General features: G+C 36.1%; 1 protein-coding gene across 25 annotated transcripts in view; it reads right to left on the reverse strand.

Moving 5' to 3' along the window:
- The window catches only part of NRXN1 (neurexin 1), a 1,404,735-nt gene that overhangs the window by 220,096 nt on the left and 1,162,881 nt on the right, over positions 1 to 21,758 (reverse strand). For all 25 annotated transcript variants that reach the window (XM_020996244.2, XM_020996243.2, XM_078149514.1 and 22 more), the window contains one exon: positions 10,659 to 10,830. In XM_020996244.2, the coding sequence (XP_020851903.1) occupies positions 10,659 to 10,830 (172 nt within the window). The remainder of the gene's footprint in view (positions 1 to 10,658; positions 10,831 to 21,758) is intronic.

The following is a 21,758-nucleotide window of genomic DNA, read 5'->3' on the forward strand; positions in this document are numbered from 1 at the left end:
TGTAATTACTGCTCAGTTCCAAAGAACTATGTAATTTTCTGCAGTGTAATGGAAAGAGAAGAGGCCTTGGAATTGGAAGTCCCAAGTTCAAATCCCAGTTCTGCTGCCTATGGTCTGTGTAACACTGGGGAAGATATTTTTGTCTCTCAGTGCCTCAGTTTCCTCAAGTATAAAATGAGGTAATTAGGCTAGATGGTTTCTAAGGCCCTTGCAGTTCTTGATTTTTGATCCACTTAATAGAGAAGTGGTATTCTAAGAGTGCAGAATGCTGCATATCCTATCAAATATGGTAGGCTGGGTCAGTTTGTTATGATGAACTATTTTTCTTTATGAAAGAGAGGGTTCATTGAGGAAGGCTTATTGGGAAGTAATGGTAAATGTAAAGAAAAGAAGCATGATCAAGTATTTTTAAAATAAAAACAAATTAAAGAAGGTAAAAGAGTAAAGGGTAACTTTTTTTCCTTATTTAATGGTAAGGTTTTTTTTTTAATGATGAACAAATCACAAAACAAGACTGGATTGTTTTCCACAGTTAATATTGAAGATGATCTTCAAGAAGGAAAGTTTTCTTTGATAATTTAATAAGAATCTTATTTGGAAAGAAGTCAGACGGCTTAAGAAACTATTAAGAAAAAGATTCATCACCTATGCTTGGAACACTATTGTTTCCATTTCCTTTGCTGAACATTAAATGTTATAAAGGCAAAAGACTCTTGGAAAGAACTGGCACAGTTGGAAAATTAGAGCTTCCAAACTATAGAAATTACTGAAAGAGACAAAATAGTGTTAAAAGATATTTGAAGTTTTCTAAAACTCTGTTTTCCAGAGTGAACTTAAAAGTTAAGGTCACAGTTGAATTTCTATTCCCTCTCAACTCTCAGGAAGAGAATTTTCACTGTGTGAAAATGTGGTATCTATTATCTCCTGAATGAGGACAATGAAATATCCTTAAAAATAATTTTATTGATATATTTCCTTTTTTCTATCACTTTCCCTATATATCCCTGTAACTCCCTATTCCCTTCTGAGAGAGCCATTTCTGGTAATAAAGGATAAAAAAGATAAAAGAAAAAAAGTAATCAACTTAACCAATGTCACAAAAAACCTAATATTATATGCTATATTCCATACCTATTGCACCCCATTTTTTGCAGGAAAGTGGGGGAAGTATCTTTTTATATCTGTTAATTGTGGCCATTCAGTTATTATAATTTTGCTGTTTCATTCATTCCTCTTACATAGTTATCCTTATTCTGTATATTGTTTCTTGCTTCTGCTTACTTCATGTTGCACCAGTTCACATAATGTCCTTTTCATGTTTTTTTTTGTATTTTTCATGTTCATCATTTCTTATAGAGAAGTAGTATTACATTATATTCAGGTTACACTTTCTTTTAGCCATTCCCCAAAATTATGGGCACTGTTTCCAGTTGATTGTTATTACAAAAAAAGTTATGCATATTTAGGGGTATACAGGACCTTTGTTTTTGTCATTAAACTCCTTGGGAGAGGACAATTAATTATTACATTAAATGAGGGCAATTAATTGTCACAAATAAGAAGGAAACTAATAGAATTTTAGCTTAATATTTGAGTCCTTAATCACAAACCGAAATATTAAAGACATTTTATAGCACTGACCTAAGGGAAAAGAGAAGACAATAAACATTTTTATAGCACCTAATATGTGCTGGGCACTGTGGTAAGTGCTTTATAAATATTATCTCATTGATATTAAGAAAACTGTGACAAGATACTATACGTAAAGGAAGCAGTTTATTATTTGTGTGATCTTGGGAGTATCACTCTCCGGTTCCTTTCCAGCTCTGACATTCTGTTAGTCTGAAGAACATCATAGCTTAAGGATGGATTAACTTTACCACTCTATCATACATCAAGAGGCAACACTGTGTAGACTGGAATAAGAAGACCTAGAGGAGGTCTTAGGCTAATTCTACCATAGATCATTCTGCAGCCTTAGACAACTCAGTTTACCTCTCAATGTCTCTGTTTCACCCATTACAAAATAAAGGAGTTGTGTTTGATGATTTTTAAGGTCTCTTCCAGCTCTAAAATTCTACAATTTTATGAGCATCTGGAATTAAATCCCAGAATTTAATACACATAAGAAATAAATTAAGTTGCTATACAATGGCGGGAAAGCAGAGGTTAAATGATAATCTCTCTGAGTCTTGGAGAAATACTGTTATGATGTTCTTGAATTACATTGTAAAGTATTACCAAAGGATTTAGTGTAATACTCTGATCACTGAGGAATATTGATATATCTTCACTTGATTTTTTGATTCTTGTGGGAAGAACCCAGAAAAAATACATAGATATAGATATATTTTAAGGTGATTTGAATAGTTGAGGGTAAAGAGTCAAGACCAATCTTGAAAGGAGAAAGTAGCCAGGAAAATAATTTAAAAATAACTTTTTAAAGCAAAACAATTTTATTGCCCTTAAATAACTTAAATATACATTTGATTGGCATTGCAATGAGCTCTTCAGTGAAACTCAGTTTAAAATTCAGAAAAACAGTTGAAGGATTTGTACTATCACTTTTTATTGGTTTTCTGGTTTCTGATTGGGTTATAAAGTCATCTTTAAGCAACAGATGCATCTCCTTTCTAAGGATCAACCCTGCTAAGTAAGAAGAGGATGTGTACTTAGTCATGAATTCTTTTGCCGTGGAAATCTATGTTACCTTTTGATATTCTTAACTATAAATAAAAATAAAAGATAGAAGGATGAGGCAGCCAGACATAAGGGTGGCTCACAGATTCTCCTCATGGATGCTAGTGAGGTTGGTGTTAGGGCAAGACTTATCATTTCATGGTATATTTGGTGATTTTATATTGCAGCATTCTTAATAGGGATAAGCAAAAAGGAGACAACCACAAAAATCCTTATGCACAAACTTTCACTGAAGAAGATGAAGAAGTAGAGACATTCCATGAAGAATTTGAGATGTAAGCTAACCAAAAATATTTTTCCTTGTCATGGAGACCATACAGTGCAGAGTTCAAATGGAAGAACTCTTTATAGATAGCAAAATCCTCCTGTTTGTGGATGGCATTGTGCTTCTTACATCAAGTCCCAGAACATTACAAAGCTTTCAAAATGAGAGCTATAATAACTCAAGAGTTTAGCCTAACTTTATATACAAGGAAAAAACAAATTGATGAAGAATGTTTACTGTTCAAACTATGATATTTAGCTGGATAGTGATAACTTCAGTATGTATATCTTAGACAGACACTGATAATGAACAATTAATTGGGCCTAGAATTGGGAAGAAAGAAGAGAGGGTGTGAAATAATGTAGGTCTATCAATGACCCCAATCTTCTTCCTGAAATAAAAACCCATCTTTTTTAATACCAAAATTTTTTTTCCAGTGATGCTATATAGTGGGAATCACATAATCTCTGAGGATTCAAAAAACAATGAGGAGATGTACAAGGGTATAAATAGGCTGCAGAATCTTATGCATGATGAATTGTGTGGCTGCATCAATGACATCAGACCAGAGCTGGTCATGTAGCAAAAGTGAGTTATGATAACCCATGACTGCAAGGATAATGTCACAGAATGTCAAGAGATCCAGTCAACTAGATTAGATTTAACTCTTTGGGTAGATCTCCTGTGTAGGATTTATTGGAGAATAAGGAGAAGAATTTGAGGATAAGAATATGTATATAAGATATGATTCGTATTATTAAAGAGAATATCCATAATGATAAAATCATAGATCCATTGGAGCCCAGAAAAAGTATTTTCAGATCCATTAACAATCAAATAATCTTTAGGATATCCTTGTGATCTCATTGATATAGGGACTTTACAGTGAGAAAACTCCCTTTAATAATTCTATAATTTACTGTATGTTCTTAGAGGTTAAGTGACTTGCCCAAGGTCACATTGATAATATGTGTCAGAGGTGACATTTTTGAACCCTGATGTTTCTATCTTATAGGTCAGCTTTCTTTCCCCATACTGACCCTCTCAAATAATTGAAAATAGTTAAATTTCAGCATTTATGGAGAAACAAAATGTAATAAGGCAGATAGTGTCTCATGATGAACAGCTGAGACTTCTAAAATAGTCCAACTTATAGTCAACGAGTACCTTAGGCACCAAGACCAAATCTCAACGTATCTTAATGAATGAAAGCCTCTAGTACAACAAGTTGTTAAGGTATTCACCAATGTAGACCTCACAAACAAGCTCCCTGTGATGTACATGAAAAGCATTCCAGGAAGATAAAACAAGAAAAGGCATCACCTGGTGAACTACTAGATCCTGACTAGATGAAGTAAATTTGTTTTTTTCTGGTTTGCTTTGCTTACCCCATCCCCCAGATCCTTTTATTAGAATACATATAGCGGGTCCATGAAAAATAAAATAACATAAAACTTATATCTGTCTTTCCCTGTCTGCCAATCTAATTTAAATTTAAGTTCATAGAAGTTTTCTATATTTTCTATATGGATAACATGTATATATATGAATACGTATCATTTGATATATATTTGTGAAAAGTATATATACATATACTTAATTATACATATATTATATATGTACATACATATAATTTCATCTACACTTTTAACTAAGGTATAGGATCTCTTATAAACTAAATATAGTCATCCTTTCCCTTAGAACTATAAAAAAAATCTTTTAATAGTTCTTCCCTACTATGGACATTAGCCTCCTCTGTCTCTTTAGTCATGCAACAATGACTAAAATATGCACCTATATATTTATAAAATGTTGTACATACAGGAGTGCTATTAGTGCTGTTGGAACACCAATATAGTAGCAATCCATTAATCTTTATAGTTTATTCTCATGAAACTTCTAACATGAGTCAGGAAAAATCGATATTCAACTTTAGTAATATGATTTAGAAGTTAATAGGCATAGCAATGCAATAACTACCAGATTCCTTAAATATCAGGAAACAGTTTTCAAGTCCTACAAAGTTTTAGGAGTTAAAGAAAACCATTACATAAATATGTGTGTGCAATATTCTGCACTCTTCCCACACCCACCTCCTGCAGTCTGCAAAGAATAATACCTGCATGCATATTTTTCCCAAGTGACAACAGAATCCTATAGGAAAAAATGTACATAAGTGATATATAGCATTATTAAAAGTTAAATCTAAGGACATCTCTTTTTTCACATGTCAACCAGGGTAGGATAATGAAAGAATTGCCAGAAGAACAGGGCTCTGGTTCTGTTGCTGTCATTAAATAGCTATGGGATGATGGGAACCGCACTGAGCAACTTGTAAACCTGTAAACTGGAAGGAATGGGCTAGGTTTCAAAGCACCTTCTGGCTCTCAAAATCTTGGATTGTACAGTGCTAGGAGAGACATATTTGCTAGCTCTTTCCTAATTATTTGAAATTGAATTAAGTAAAAGGCTAACTATAGAAGTACTGAGTTAGCCAGTACCCAGCAGCACCCAACCTGTGTACATGTTGCATCCCCTACTGGAGTGTCTGCTTCTTGAGGGTAGGACTGAGTTGGTCTCCTCAGTGTTAAACACAATTTTTGGCACATAATGAGTATTTAATGCTATTATAATTTAATTTACCTAGACTTGGACATTAATAGATTATAAATAGCATAGAAACCATAGGATCTTAGAATTTGAAGGGACTTAAGAGTCTCTCTAGGCCAGGTGTCCTTAAAGTTTTTGCATATCATGCACCTTTTTGGCAGCCCAGTGATGTCTGTGAATCTCTTCTTTGAATGTTTTTTAAATAATTAAAGGAAATTCTAAATTTCAATTAGAAGTTAACAAAAATAAGGATATAATTTTTCCCTTTCCGAGTTTGTGGACCCCCTGAAATCTATCCACAGATCTCTGTGGACCCTAGGTTAAAAAGTATTTCCCCTGCAACTTAGTCAATGAATGCTCATGAAGTGTTTGATGAAAATCATCATCACCACCATCATAATCATCATTTACATAGCACTTTAAAGTTTGCAAAATGCTTTCCATATGTTAATTCACTTAATTTGAAGATCTCTAGTGAAGGAGAATCTACTACCCCTGAAAATATTCCATTCTATTTTTTAAGGGCTCTAATTGCTTGGGACATTTCCTTTACATCATCTAAATTTGTCTCTTTTAACTTCCACTGATCCTAGCTCTGCCCTCTGGGGCCAAGTAGATAATATCTTTTCCACTTGATAATCCCTGAAGTACCAGAGGATGGCTATTACGATCTTCTCTTCCCTGGACTCAATGTCCCTATTTTCCTCGAACAGGATTTACATGGCAAGAATATAAGGCCTTTCATCATCCTGGTTGCCCCACTCTGCACAGAGCATTTATGAAAAGATTCAGAACATTTTGCCATCTGTCATATATAGAAACAGATTTTAGATTTGTAAATTAACCCTTTTAATATCTCAAAAAAGAAAACTTTGCCAAACTAACTTGCACTTGCCATACCTTAGACTGAGGTAGCAGATTCCAGTTCGCCACAGAAGAAGCATTCCCTGAACTTCATTAGCATGTGTAGAGTTTTTCCACTGGGATTGATTTCCTCCCTCATCTCAGTGGATCCAAACCTAGCTCTTCCTTTAAAGCCCGAATCAATGCATCCTTTCTAAATGAATGCTTCCTGTACCATTCCAGCCCACTGAGATCTCTTCCTTTTCTAACCTGAAAACACTTATTACTGCTAAGTCAATTGAAACACTAAGTGTCTAGTAGCAGACTTTGGAGCTGTACAATCCCTGCCTCAGTTTAACAAATTCAATATTTAGTAACCCAGAATGTGGTATCACACAAAGATAAAAACAAAATATTTTGCCCTTAAAGATCTTATATTCTACTGCAATTTGTATTACCCGTTTGATAATCCACCTGTATTTATTGTTATTTAACCTTTTGTGTTTATACTTTCCCCCCCCCCAGGTACACAGTACACTCCCAGGGCCAAGGAATGTATTTTAAATAGTAACAATGACTAATATTTATATGGTACTTTTAAGGTTTTCAAAACTGTACATATTATCTCATTTTATCCTCAAAATAACACGCTGAGGTTGGTATTGGTATTATGTTCATTTTACAGATGAGGCAGCTGAAGATGTGAGAGGTTAAGTGTGTTGCCCAGTGTCACATGGCTAGTTAAGTGTCTGAGTCAGGATTAGAACTCAGGTCTTTCTGATTCTGAATGAGGTGGTGGATCAACTGAATCTTCACAATGTACCTAGGATCCCCAGAGCTTTACACATAATAGGTACTCAGTAAATATGTGTTTAATTCTATTTGCTTATTTATTTAGGCAAAGTGAATATTCAACATTGTGGTGTGGAACACAAAGGGTTCCTCTTATTAAATGATGGGTTTTTTCATTCTTTTTTTTTCCTTTAGGAGCTGTGAGTTATATTGAAACGTTAACTGTGATTTATCTGCAGAAATTATTAAGCATAGCACCCAAAATGATGTTAGGCTTCATGATTTCGTATTATGAGAAGAAGTTTATTTTTATTGACAGAGCAAAAGTTTTACTAGAGAACTCTAATTAGGACCAAATCAGGGCTTAGTGATGCATTCTGCTTCAGATTTTAAATGATAAATGCCAAGAGAGAGCTTCTCTTCATCTGTAAGTGCATAATGACATATTCTCTCTTTTAATTTGTGCTCAGAAAAACAGGTTTACTGTTCAGAAAATTCCATGTTTATTCTACATGTAAGGATTATTGAGTTATAGGAGAATTGCTTATATTCCAAAGAGAATAAAATCTATTCATAACAATTAGCTTCTGTAAGAAAACCTTCCAGACAATTAGGGATAATGCCACTGGTCAATGGTTTGGGCACATTTCATTAAAGACCCACTGGAGTTGCTAGATGTATTGCTTCATATAAATGAGCTTACCACAATGCCCAATAATGGAAGGTTGAGTGCCATACTTAATTGCTAATTTCAACATTTATTACTTATATTTTTCAATGCAAGCACTTTAAGGAGACCTGAAGATTGTTCATTGGTTCCTGCCCTCTAATAAGAGGACATGGTATTGAGTGCATCAGTTCAGTAACCCATTCCAAAGTGTAACAATGTCTTTTTAAGGACAAATCATCAAATTAAAAATAGTTATACCACAAACCCATTCTCTAAAGTGATATCCTGGTTCTCACTGCTAAGCATGAAACTAAAAACAAACCCCAACAACAACAACAAAATGCTAGTTCCAGAAAATTGTAACATGAACTCCAGAAACTGTAAATTTTAAATTCAGTTTAGACTTTATGGTATTGCCAAAGCAAAAGGTCCTTTAAACTTGCTTTCTTGTTACTGTCTCATTACTATCCTGATATATATACAGGTTGGTTAATAGTAAAATAACTTGTAAATAATGATGTTGGTTCACTGAAGTTCTTTGCATATGTTTATGTATAAATATTCTATGCCTAGTATCTCCATCTAGAATGTAAGTTTCCTGAGAGCAGCAATCCCACTTTATATCTCCAATGTGCCTAGTCCATTTTAAAAATAAGAATTAAGCACAGCATCATGAATAGAGTGCTGTACTTGGGCTCAAGAAGAGCTGGATTTAAATCTCACTCTAGATCTCTACTCTCTCTGGGACCTTAAGTAAGTTGCTTAAACTATCAGAACCTTAATTTCCTTATCTACAAGATGGGGCCAAAAAGAGTGACTTTTAGAGTTGTTGTGAGGATCAAGTCATATAATATGTATAAAGCACCGTACAAATGTAAGCTATTAATAATCAACCAAATGACACTCTATTAAGTACTACTAATTATTGCAGAAAATACAATGCCACTAGTACTTACATGTATACACTGAAGGGCTGCCTAACGATCCCTAGTTTGGAGAACCCTGGGATCTATTTAGAAACTGATGAGAAAGTACAACTCCTCCCCTGCTCTGGAATATCTCTCCAAAAAACCCAACCAACCAACCAAACAAAAAAAGCCAATTGCAAAAAATAGCCTAACATATGCTGTAGCCTTAAGTGGATAAGGATTTAATTAAAAGGTGCTCTAGTGCATTTCTACACGCCAGCACCCATTATTATTTCCCATTTATCCACAGAATTAGAATGATGATTACCTTGAAATTATGTCTTTATATAAAACTAGCTATCATATATGAATAAGTCTCTTCCAGTCTATAGGGTCTCTAGCCTCTAGTTCCAGTGGGTCCCTATCCTCTATTAGTAGTTACAAGCTATCATGTGACAAACAATTTCAACTGACATGGCCTTTTATTCCCTCCAGAACAACTCTTTCTCAATGAGTTCTCTAATTTTCTTCCCTTTTTTCTTTTATAAATATTTATGGGATAACAAAGATTTCCTATCCCCTTATTTTTATGTGAAAATCCAGTCTCTAAATATATGACACATTGTTAATTTTTTTTTTCAGAAAACTACATTTAATTCTGGCTTAGTTTAGATGGTTTTAAAATCATTCTTCTTATAGCCTGTACCATATTGGTTATAGTATGAAAGCAGAGTGATTTTAGTTATTTAACTAACTTCCTAGACAAAGAAATAAAAAATCCTGATTGATCATCTTGGGCTTGTTAGGCTGGTTCCTGGGACCAGCTTTACAATTCTGACTTTAAAGCTGTTTTCTTTCACTTAGGTTTTAAATGATTTTATTTCTGTTCTGTGTACATTGCTGTGGATTGTTATTTGATTATACTGTCTAAGAGGGAGATGGGGAATCAAGAGAATGCATAGAGGGGCAGAATTTGCACTCCAACATGGTGAGAGGAGACCCTTGAAATCAAACGCTAATCCTCTATGAATAGATATTGCAGGTTATTTCATTTAAATAAACTATGGCCATGGTAAGTTAGGTGGACTTTTAAACAGGCAGAAAATGTGTAACTAAAGTAACCTGTGCTTGTATTTCTGCTTAAGAATGCTTTTGTTTTAATAGCATGGTGCTGACAAATTTAATCAATAGCTTCATGGTGATTTTCAAATGACTAATTCTGACCCATTGCTTATTTGAAACAAGAAATACATTTTACATGTGAAGTGAATAGTAGCAGTGAATACTTGCTCCCTGTGAACATAGTGGTTGTGTGACAGAATGCAGGTTCCATTTAAATAAATTTACTTTTAACTAATTATGAATAACTATTACTAGTTAGATGCTTTGTCGTCATTGATTGGTGGCCCTCCTTAATGTTTTATGACTTTCAGCTACTGCATCAAAATAATAGATACATTTCCTCCAAGAGAACATTTTATGATATTTTCCCAGTAAGTTTTTTTTTTAATTTACACTATTACTTTTGTCAAAACCTTCCCTTTGTTTAATGTTTAAATGTTTAACAATCAATAAAAAGAGCTTTAACATTGTGGTGTCTTTTAAATTTACATTTCTCTGATTTCAATGATGTTTTGAATTTTACAGAAGATAAAGTGTGCCTTCAGTTTCCCCTGTGCAATGCCATTACTACACACTGTGTCCAGAACAGTTTAGCTTAGCATTACATTCAAATGACCCTAACTTTGCAATAAGTATTTGATGGTTTCTCAGAATATCTAGAATTTGGTGAAACGGACGCAAAATAGTGTTTGTTGTATTTATTTTTTTCTTCATAAAGTCATTAACAGATACATATTTACTGCCTTACCTGCAGGATAACGCTCGATCACTGGCCAGCTGTCCACCTGTAACGTAGCGTTACCACCACTCCTTGTGAAACGTACTACATGGTATTTCCCATCATTAATGATTGCATTGGCCTCTTCAATGGCGATGTCATCTGTTCCGACATTAAATTTAACTCCAATCTTTCCCTGGTGCTAGAAGTGAGAAGAAAGGAGAGGAAATCAGAAGGAAGTAATGCTAATTAGTTATTATTTGATAAGAATGACATATATGCAGTGTGGTATATTACAAAGTGTTTCTAACAACAGCTTTCCTTTTCATATTTTACTTCTGAAGAGTTGCACACCATGGAGATAAGGTTCTTGACATTTTGGTAAGTCTGGGGCATCTCTTTCATGGATAATTGATATTCCAAATCAGAAACTTTCAAGGGAATTAATTTGCCTTCTTTTCCCTGAGGTTCCCACTGAAGAGTATGTTTGCCCAAGTAGACAGGCATCTTTTCATGGACTTTATACATAAGACCTTTCATGTCCTTCTTTTATTTCCACAGCAAGAAAAATGAGGCTTGAAATTATCTTTCTTAATAACTGGTGAAATTAGAGTAATAACATTTATTTATACCTAACTGACAAGGGCTTATATATGTTTACTCCACCCGTAGTTAAGTATATACAAATGTGGGCAATATGGCCACTGTTCACAGAACCATCAAATGCTGGTGGGGAACTTAGATACCATCTAGTTCAACCCTATCATTTAGAAGTGAGGAAATTGAGGCCCAGAGAGGTGAAATAATTTCTTCAGGTAATTTCTTCTGTGACAGTAATGTCGCAGAATAAACATAAGAAGCCAACTCTCTTGACTTTCAGTCCAATGGTTTTTCTTCCCAAATATGAAGTTATACAGATACAAATGAGTGTGAGAGAAGTATTTCTCTCTTGGGCAGATACTATGTCTATGGCATGTTTTGACCTTCTTCATGCTGAGCTTCCACATCCTTTCAGCCACTGCTAGAGACCAGTATGTCTACCTGAACTATTTTGGCCCACAAAACTCTCTGGTTTCCTCTCAGCATAGCATTCTGCTTACCCTTTTTGATGCCAACACTCTTCCCTCTCCTCCATCTCTTTGTTAATTTCTTCATGTTTTAACCCTATCACCTTGGGGATCAAGATCCATCATTTTCTATGACATAAAGGAACTAGGAAAGAGCTATCAAAATATATCTATTATTTAGTTATAGAAGAAAAAAATCAAAACACTTTTAGGGAAGAAAGCCACATTCTTACATTTCATGTCTAACATAGAAAAATAAAGTTTGTTTTCTTGAATTTAGAAACAAAAAGGGTATTAATGAAATTCACTTATTTATTTTCCTTTAGGGAGAGGAAATATTATGATAGCATGACTATGTTTCTATTTAAAAACTAATGTCTTAATTTTTCTATATCCTATCTGAGAAGATCAGTATCGTACGGGAATAAATTAAGTTATGGCTACATACGTACACAAGTATGTACATTATTGTTGTTCAGTTGTTTCAGTGGTGCCTGACTCTTTTTGACCCTATTTGAGGTTTTATTGGCAAAGATAGTGGAGTGGTTTATCCTTTCCTTCTCCAGCTCCTTTTATAGAAGAGAAAACTGGGACAAACAGGGTTAAGTGACTTGCCCGGGGTCACACAGCTAATAAGTGTCTAGGACACATTTGAACTCAGGATTTGGATTTGTCAAAAGTGACTGAAAGTGATTCATCTCTGGATGAAGCCTATGGAATAGCTAAACTAAGATATGATAATGGAATCAAAAGGCTTCCATAGGCAATGTCTATATGAACCTAATCTAATATGTCAACAAAGAAGCTTTGAAAAAAAATGGCTGTCATGAAGATTTGTGTAAAGAAATGGTTGAAAGGATACATTTCTGCCATATCACTGCAAGTCACATACACAAAAAATAGCCTGTACCTCAAAAAAATAGCTACTTCAAAAGATACAATCAGATGATTAGTATTAAATACCATAAACTAATAGCCCATACTGCAAATACAGACTCCAAACTATCCTAGAAAATCAAACAAATAAGCTACTAGAACTGGAGCATTATTAATTGTATAAAAAGCACTGCTTCCCATAACCATGCAGACATCAGACATAAACACTGAAGAACAACATTATTTACTAGGGGCCATTATATTGAATGTTTGTAATTCCCAAACTCCATGGATTGAAAAGTTTTCAAAACAGAGAGACCTCATTGAAGAAATTAAAACCATGTGGGGATGAGATAAGTATCATTCCTATTGTCCTGTTGGTTAATGGAGCTCTTGGGGAAAGATTTTGTTTTTCTCCAAAAAAAAAATCAAGAAGTGATTCATATGGACTACAAACGAAATGAATTTACATGATGTACATCAATAGGATCAATATGTGTGACTTATTTTTGGAATTTGTATTTCTACCTCATACCTCTGATGTGTCGGAAGGAAGAAGGGCAACAAAGATTTATTAAGCACCTGTAATGTGCCAAGCACTGTGCTAAAATTATCTCATTTGATCCTCACAACAACCCTGGGGACTATTGTTAGCCCCATTTTACAGTTGAGAAAACTGAGACAAACAGAGGTTGAGGATCTTGTTCAGGGTCACACAACTACTAGTAAGTATCTGTGGACTCCAGGCCCTGTACTCTATCTACTGCATCACCTAGCTCCCTCTAGCTGCATGTGTTGACAAGATACTGAGTTATTTTAATCATAGAAACAATAAAAATTTCTGAACTTTCCAACTAAGAGATGATTAGAATTTAAAGGTGTTCATTTTTATTCTTATTTTCTAGGATTAAATGTGATCATATTCACAGAATTCTCATGAATATTGCATTAGCCAAATCAGGAGTAATTTCATTGGCCATGTGCTGATCTCGCCATTGTCTTTTCTTTGAAATGGATAACTGGTCCACACCATAATTTAAAATATCTATTATAAAGATATCAGTAACGGGGCCTTTATAATTTAATGGAGTCTTTCAATACATTCATTAAATAAATAGTGACAAAGACAATTATTGCTCCCCCCAAAAAAACTCATTTCTGAATAAGGATTATGTTAATAAACCAAGTTAAAAGAGAAATATAAAGTTTGACACTGCAAAAAGAACATGAAGATTATTGGAATAGGCACTATAGTTTTATTCACAGTTATAATAACCTTTGACAAAAGACGCTCATTGAGAATAGCATCATCAATTCAAAGGCCGCTATTTAAAGTTTTGAAAATAAGATTCAGTATTTCCTAATGCACGCAATATCCTGATGTTGTATGTGTTAAATTTTCAAAGTCATGAATATTTGTGTATGTATATAGAGATATACCAGGTTGCTCTGGGAGGCCAGTTCCCACAACTTCAGCTAGCAAAGCAATGAGGAAAAGATCAGAAAAGTGGGGAGGCTGGGAAAGACCAGGGCGGAGGCTTTTTAGGAGTAAAACAATAACAATTTAATAACAAAGGACCAAGAAGTGTTGTGTCAGAGGATGAGCCTGCCTCTAAGTATAGCTCCACAGCAGTAACCGTTGTGTTGTGACAGTGACTTTGCCCAAGGGCAGGGAAATTTGTTCCAGGACAAGAAATTTAAGTCATTTGTCAGCCACTGAATTCTTGTAAGGAAGAAGACAGTGAGGGGAGGGCTTTATAGTACTTTTGGGGTAGATCTATGGCCAAGCTGAGCCATGGTAGGATGGTGAGAGGGGAGGCAGGAGCTTCTAATGGAACTGAGGGTTCCTAGGCAAAAGCTGAAGCTGGAGGCACCTAAGGTCTGGCCTGGGCAAGAGGTTAGAAGGGAACCTGCTCTTGGTCTAGTGAGCTGATCTTCCAAGTGGTGCAGTTTTTTAGGAACTGCCTCGTAGTATATTTCACTGCTGGGGGAAGGAGGCAGTCTTGGCACCAAAAGTGCATACAGACATGTTCCCTCCTTGTCCTCTTTCCCTTACAATCTGCCAATAGAGGCAGGGTCTTTTAAGGCCAGAAGCAAGGTGATAGGAAAAGTTGACACTGCCAGTCTGAGCCTTCTAGGGGAAACTGCTAGAACTTTCCCTTCCTTCTCAACTCTCCATTTTCTCAAACTTTCCAAGGCCCATAGTCAAAGGGGCTTGCCAGGGGGACCAGTTGAAAATATGAAAATAGAAAAGATAGAAACGCTCCAATCAGAGAAAAGACAATAAGCCCAATATAATTGTTCTTTAAATGGAGATAGGAAAACAAAAGCAAGAGACTTTTAGGCACAATAATTCATAACTTGGCTTGACAAAGGAGTTTGGCTAAAATGGGATCCTAAATGGGAATTCTTCATTGTGTTATAAAAAGGGCTCCTTGGGCCTCAGAAGATCTGGGTGCAAATCTTAGTGGGTAATTAATTTTACCTCTTCAGAGAAATGATTATTTCTCTCTCATGTTAATAGCCAATTACTAAAATTAAGGAGACCCAAGCTTTTTTCCCTATTGTATTTCCTTGTCCTTTCTCTCAAGGACAAGGCTGATGGAACATAGGATTAACATTCTCCTGTTCTGGGCATTGCTACTCCATCCAACTAGATCAGACATCTAATCTAAGGTGGATCTAAGGGGTACAAATTCTTTGTTTAGATTGCCCAAGACTGGGGGTGGTCTATGTGTAGGGATAGTCTCTCTTTGACATGATGTCACCCTCAGCCCCTCATTATAATATTCATTCTCTCATTAATTGTTAACCAATAAGAGTTGACATGATTCCACCCTCAGAAACATCCCTCTTCCTAGGACATATAAGCTGTGAGCCCATTACCATGAGGCCTTTGGCATTTGAGAGTGCCATAGTTCTCCTTTTATTAAAATGCTGGCGTTATTAATAAAATGAAATAATTTCTCTTGAACTTTTTAAATGCCACACTCTCTAGAAATTAGCTTTTTGGCACAGTCTGCATAGGTGAGGAAGGTACTTCAAGCAGGTTAGGAAACTCCCTCTCCCAATGAAGGTTGCATCCTTTTCCATAACTTATAGTCTTAGAGAGTTGGTTAGAACTCTTGGGATTTAACTGACTTGCTCAGGTCACCCAGTTGGTAAGTTTCAGAGGCTAGCCTTGAACCCAAGGCTGGCTCTGTATACATGATACCATGCTGTCACTCTAAGTGTAAAGAAAAAAAATTAATTATTTTTGATAACTAGATACCAAAGAAGCTATCAAATGGTCTTCTTCCTCTTGGGTGAGAGAGGGCAATTTTCCAAGTTGTGGCTGTGTTGTATCCTGGCCTCTCTGTCTCCATCCAGTCTCCTAAATGAGGATGTCTTTCATGTTGCATGGTCCCTGTTCAGGAAATAACATATCTATCCTATCTTTGTAAGGCATCTATTAGTAACATCAAATTGTAGTGGACCAGGAGTAAGGAAGTTGTGAGTTCAAATTCTATCTATATTACTAGCTATATGACTTTGGGCAAGTCACAACTTCCATGAGCTTAAGTTTCCACCTCTGAGAAACAGGAATGGTAACACCTGTTGTAACACAAGGTGGTTGTGATGCTCAAATGAGAATGTATTTAAAGCCCTTTGGAAACATTAAAATCCCATATAAATATTGGTAGCTCAACATCCTATGTTGCAGGCCAGTTTTCTGAGAGTCATAAGTCTAGTTAGAATTGAGGAAATACAGAACTTGAATGTATAATCTTGAAAGTGCTAGTTTGAGAATAAGGACAATAACCTGAAGAATGAGAAAGTTCTTATTAAGAAGAACTTTTTCTGGCGTGTTCAGGACATGGTGTACTATAATTAGCAACACTAAGTACATCTTTATTTCTCCACACAGCCAGCATTCAGTGCTTTAAATGGAGTCATGCTACTTACATCTTTCTTTTTCTTTTTCCTTTTTTTTTTTTAAATCTGAAGGAAAGGGAGACCACTGATAAAATTAGCCTACAAAGAAGTACTATACTATGTCTGCTCCTTAACCTTTACAAGGTTCAATAGAATAATAACTACAATAATACACATGCTAGACAACCTGAAGTTCACTAATGATATGTTTCCTCTTTTACTATTCTTATTCATTTTCTCTGCAAATGTTATTACATTTTTCCTAGTTACTTTCACAACAGCACATGCCAGCAAACTGCAGAAGTGAGCCAATGACAACGATGACAAAATATGCTACTATGAAGGCGAGCTGCATTGTTAGTCAAAAAAGAACTGTGTCAAGACCAGGAATCAGGAAACCCAGGGTTCTATTGAAGGGCCAAGAGGTGGGTAACTTTGGACAAATCTCTGAACCTCTCTCAGCCTTGATTTCTTTATCTGTAAAATTAAGAGTTACCTTGAAGTTCCCATCTAGCTCTAAAGACAGCTCTATGAATGAGACATCCTTTAATTGATAAGTGGTCAAAGAATATGAACAGACAGTTTTCAGAGGCAGAAAGCCAGGCTATCAAGAGTCATATGAAAAAATGCCCTGTCTTGTGAGAAATATAAATTAAAATTCTGAGGTTCTACCTCATACCATTAGATTAAAAAAAAAAAGAAAATAACAAAAGCTGGAGAGGCTGTGGGAAAACAGGTAGATCAATGCAATTCTGATAGAATTATAAGCGGGTCCAGTAATTCTGCAAAGCAAGTTGGAGCTATGCCCCCAAACCTGTGAAGACCCTTTGACCCAGCAATGTTACTATTAATTCTATACCTCAAAGAGATCAAAGAAAGAGGAAACGGCCTCATATGTAGAAAAAAAAAGATTATAGCACCTTTCTTGTGATTGCAAAAAATTGGAAAATAAAGGGGTTCTCATCAACTGGGGAATGGCTGAAAAAGAAATATATAAATGTGATGGAATGCTATTGTGCTGTAAAAATGGTAAAGTGCACGGTTTCTGAGAAGCCTAGGAAGATTTGTATGAACTGATACAGAATGTGGTAAGCAGAATTAGAACAATTTACACAATTACAACTAATTGTAAAGACACATAATTTTGAAAGACTTAGGAACTCTGATTAACATAATGACCAACTATAATTCCAGTAGACTCATGATAAAATATGCTACAAGCCTTCTGGTAAAGAGGCAATAGACTCAGAGTGCAGATTGAAGCATATTTTAGGGAGGAGGCCATAGCCAATGTGAGAGCATATTTTGCTTGACTAGACACGTAGGTAACAGGAGTTTTGTTTTTCTTGCTTTTTCATTGGGGAAGGGGTAGTGGTTGGAAGGACAGGCAGATTTAAGCTCAACATAAGAATCATTAAGTTGATTGATCAATAAACCTGGTCAAGTCAAAAAAATTTTATAAAATGTTACTATGGGCCAGGCACTGTGCTAAATATTAAGAATACAACACAAGCAGAAGGAAAGACAGCCCCTGCACTCAAGGAACTTATATTATAATGAGGGACAGACAACATATAAAAGGAAGCTGAAAGATGGTGGCAGAGGTACCAGAATGAGGGCATGGAAGAGAAAGTTTGGAGAATGAGGAGAAAAACCCAGATGGGAATGAAGACATGGCTGTCCTGGGCTCTTTCCTTAAGATTGAGGTCCTAAGAGGAACCAACCAATCAGAAAAAGGACTCAAAGGGACAGAGTATGCTTCCACTGTCAGAAGGTCAGGGGTAAAGTAAATTTAACAATTATAACTCTGCTATAACATAATGGGTTGCCTGGAAAAAGGGTGCAGACCCTTTTAGGAGGTATTAAAAAAGAGGCTAGATGCTTCAAGCAGCTAGATTCTATAGTGTATACAGAATGATAGACTTGGAGTGAGGAAGACCTGAGCTCAAATTTGACCTTAGACATTTATCAGCTGTGTGACCCTGGGTAAGTCAATTAACTACTTTCTGTCTCAGTTTTCTCATGCGTGAAATGAGAATAATAGCACCTACCTAACAAACAGTGCTGTTGAGAGGATCAAATTAGATTAGATATGTGAAATGCTATATAAATATTATGATCTTCCAGGGATACTAGCAAAGGGATTTCTGCTGTGTGTAAAATGTTGGAGTGGATGACTTGTAAGGCTGCTCCCCATGCTGAATCCTATGATTCTATGAAACACAAAACCAGAGGATACAGTGTCTAAAAGAAATTGGTAGGAAGAGGTTATCAGTTCCAAAGAAGCAAACAGGCCTTAGTTCAGGTGCCATTATTCTTTCTTTTTTTGATTTTTTTTTTATAGGCAATTGGGATTAAGTGACTTGCCCAGGGTCACACAGCTAGTAAGTGTCAAGTGTTTGGTCTGAGGCCAGATTTGAACTCTGGGCCTCCTGGCTTCAGGGCCGGTGCTCTATCCACTGCTGCCACCTACCTGCCCCTAAGGTGCCATTATTTTTGATTGCTATTTTCACCATATAACTTAAATGGCAAAGCCAAATTTTAATATTAGTATTGGAACTTTGACTTTCCCTATCATTTGGGTTGCTGATGTTCCTATGCTTCAGAAGACCTTAAACCCAACACGTCCAACACTGAACTCATTATCTTTTCCCATAAACCCTTCCTACCTCCTACCAGAGGGTAACACCATCCTCCCAGTCCCTTGGACTCACAACCTAGGTATTATCGTCAACTCCTCACCATCTTAAACATTGTCCCTCCCCCATATCCAATCTGTTGCCAAGGTCTGTTCGTTTCACCTTTGCAAGGTCTCTGGAATGCGTATTCTTCACTCCCCTGACACTGTTATCACTCTGGTACAGGCCCTCATAACCTCACACCTGGGCTAGCGCAGTAGCCTGAGGGTGGGACTGCAGCCTCAAATCTCTCCCCACTGTAATCCATTCTCTATTCAGTTACCGAAATGATTTTTTTTTTTTGGCTAGGCAATGGGATTAAGTGACTTGCCCAGGATCACACAGCTAGTAAGTGATATGTGTCTGAGTCTGGATTTGAACTCAGGTCCTCCTGAATCCAGGGCCAGTGCTTTATCCACTGTGCTACCTACCTGCCCCACAAAGTGAATTTTTTAAAGTACAGTTCCCGACCATTTCACACGTACCCCAGCTCTACTCAAAAACTCCAGTGGCTTCCTATCATGATCCAGAATCAAATACAAAATCCTCTGTCTGACATTCAAAGGCCTTCATAACCTAGCTCTCTCCTGCCTTTCTAGTTTTCTAATGCCTTCCTCCTGGACACGTCCTCTTCAGTCTAGTGACACTGGTCTCTCAGCTGTTCCATTAATAAAACACTCCATCTCTCAACTCTGGGTGTTTTCTTTGATTGTCTCCCATTCCTAGGAGGTTCTCCTTCCTCATCTCAACCTCCTGCCTTCCTTGGCTTCCTTCAAGGCCCAATTAAAAATCCCATCTTTCACAGGAAGGTTTTCCCAAGCCCTCTTAATTCTATTCACTTCATTCTTTTAATCGTTTCCTATTTATCTTGTATATAGCTTGTTTGTAAGTATTTGATTACATGTCTCTCCCTTTAGATATAGTTCTTTGAGGGCAAGGACTGTCTTTTGCCTCTTTTTATATCCCTAGCACTCAGCACAGTGCCTGGCACATAGTATGTTCTTAATACTGGTCAGTGACTGATTGACCTCATTAACCCTGCTATGATGACCAACCACTAAGAAGTTGAAATATTGTTGTTATTGTTCAATCATTTCAGTTGTGTCTGACTCTTTGTGACTCTGTTTGGGGTTCTTGGCAAAGATACTAGGCTGGCTTGCCAATTCCTTCTCCAGCTCATTTTACAGGTGGGAAAACTGAGGCAAACAGGGTTAAGTCACTTGCCCAAGATCACACAGCTACTAAGAGTTAGAGGCCAGATTTGAACACATGAAGAGAAGTCTTCCTGATTCCAGGCCTACTACTCCATCCACTGTGCCACCTAGCTGCCCAAAGAAGTTGAAAGACTGGGAAATAAATCAGGCTACATATTTAACAAAAAAGTGACCATTCTTTAGGCCCTTCCTAGTAATGTTCAAAATGAAAGAATTACCTGGAGGGCAAGTGAACATTTGTTTGGTACCTTGTTCAGTAATCTAAAATATTCTGTTGTCTATTATAGAAATGTCATAGAATAACTGAGTTAGAAAATATCTTAGATATCACCAGACATCTTCATTTTAGAATCTAAAAGATCACCAAACACCTTCATTTTGAGAATAAAGCAAGGACTCAGAGAAATTAAGTGAATTGCCCAAGGTCACATAGCTAATTGATACAGAAGGAGAACTAGAACCCAGTTCTTCTTATTTGAAATTCACTTCTTTGGGCAAATTGCTTAACATCCCTTAATGTCAGTTTCCTCATCTTTAAAGTGAGGGGGGTTGGATCAGAGAACCTTGGATGTCTCTTTAATTTCTAGATCTATGATTCTACGTGTACCCTGCTGGGTTATCGTCTATTAGTCAAGCATCTCACGGGTCTCTCTTTCTACTATGCCTGGCTGTAAGTGATCTCAAGCTATAAATATATATAGATATAGATATAGATATAGATATAGATATAGATATAGATATAGATATAGATATAGATATAGATATAGATATAGATATAGATATAGGTATGGATATCTATATCTATATCTATCTATATAGATAGATGTAGATATCTATATCTATATATATATATATATATATATATATATAGCAGCCTGCGTGGATGTTTGCCTGAGCTGCTTGATGGAGGTCTTGGATTAATGATATACTGCTCATGTTGAGTCTGGCTCAGATAATAATATCTAATCAGATCTGCATTTTTTTTTCAGTTCAAATCCATGGTTCAAATTAGAACTTTTCACATTTTGTGGCCATTGGGAGAGCGATGTGTTGTCAACAATATGATTCAGCAGCTGGTTTTAACAATACCCTGTGTTACTTTTCTCCCTTCATACTCATTCCCTTTCTTTGGGCCATTTCATTGCTTGTTAGCACCTCCACCATAACTCATCAGGGACGGAAAGTTCATATCAATCAGTTCTGCTATTTTTGGGAGCTCTGGGGAAAGAGTCATCTAAAAATGAGGCTTGGGGATTATTCTTGTATTTTATTTATCTGTATTCCATTTTTCCCTCTACATTTTCATTGATGGCGAACTGGAGTGCTGGCTATTTCTCATTATTGCCTGATTCTAATCCTCCCAACCCCCATAGTCTGACA

This window comes from Phascolarctos cinereus, unplaced genomic scaffold (assembly GCF_003287225.1).
Source record: "Phascolarctos cinereus isolate Bilbo 61053 unplaced genomic scaffold, phaCin_HiC Scaffold_2;HRSCAF=192, whole genome shotgun sequence".
NCBI classification, from domain to species: domain Eukaryota; kingdom Metazoa; phylum Chordata; class Mammalia; order Diprotodontia; family Phascolarctidae; genus Phascolarctos; species Phascolarctos cinereus.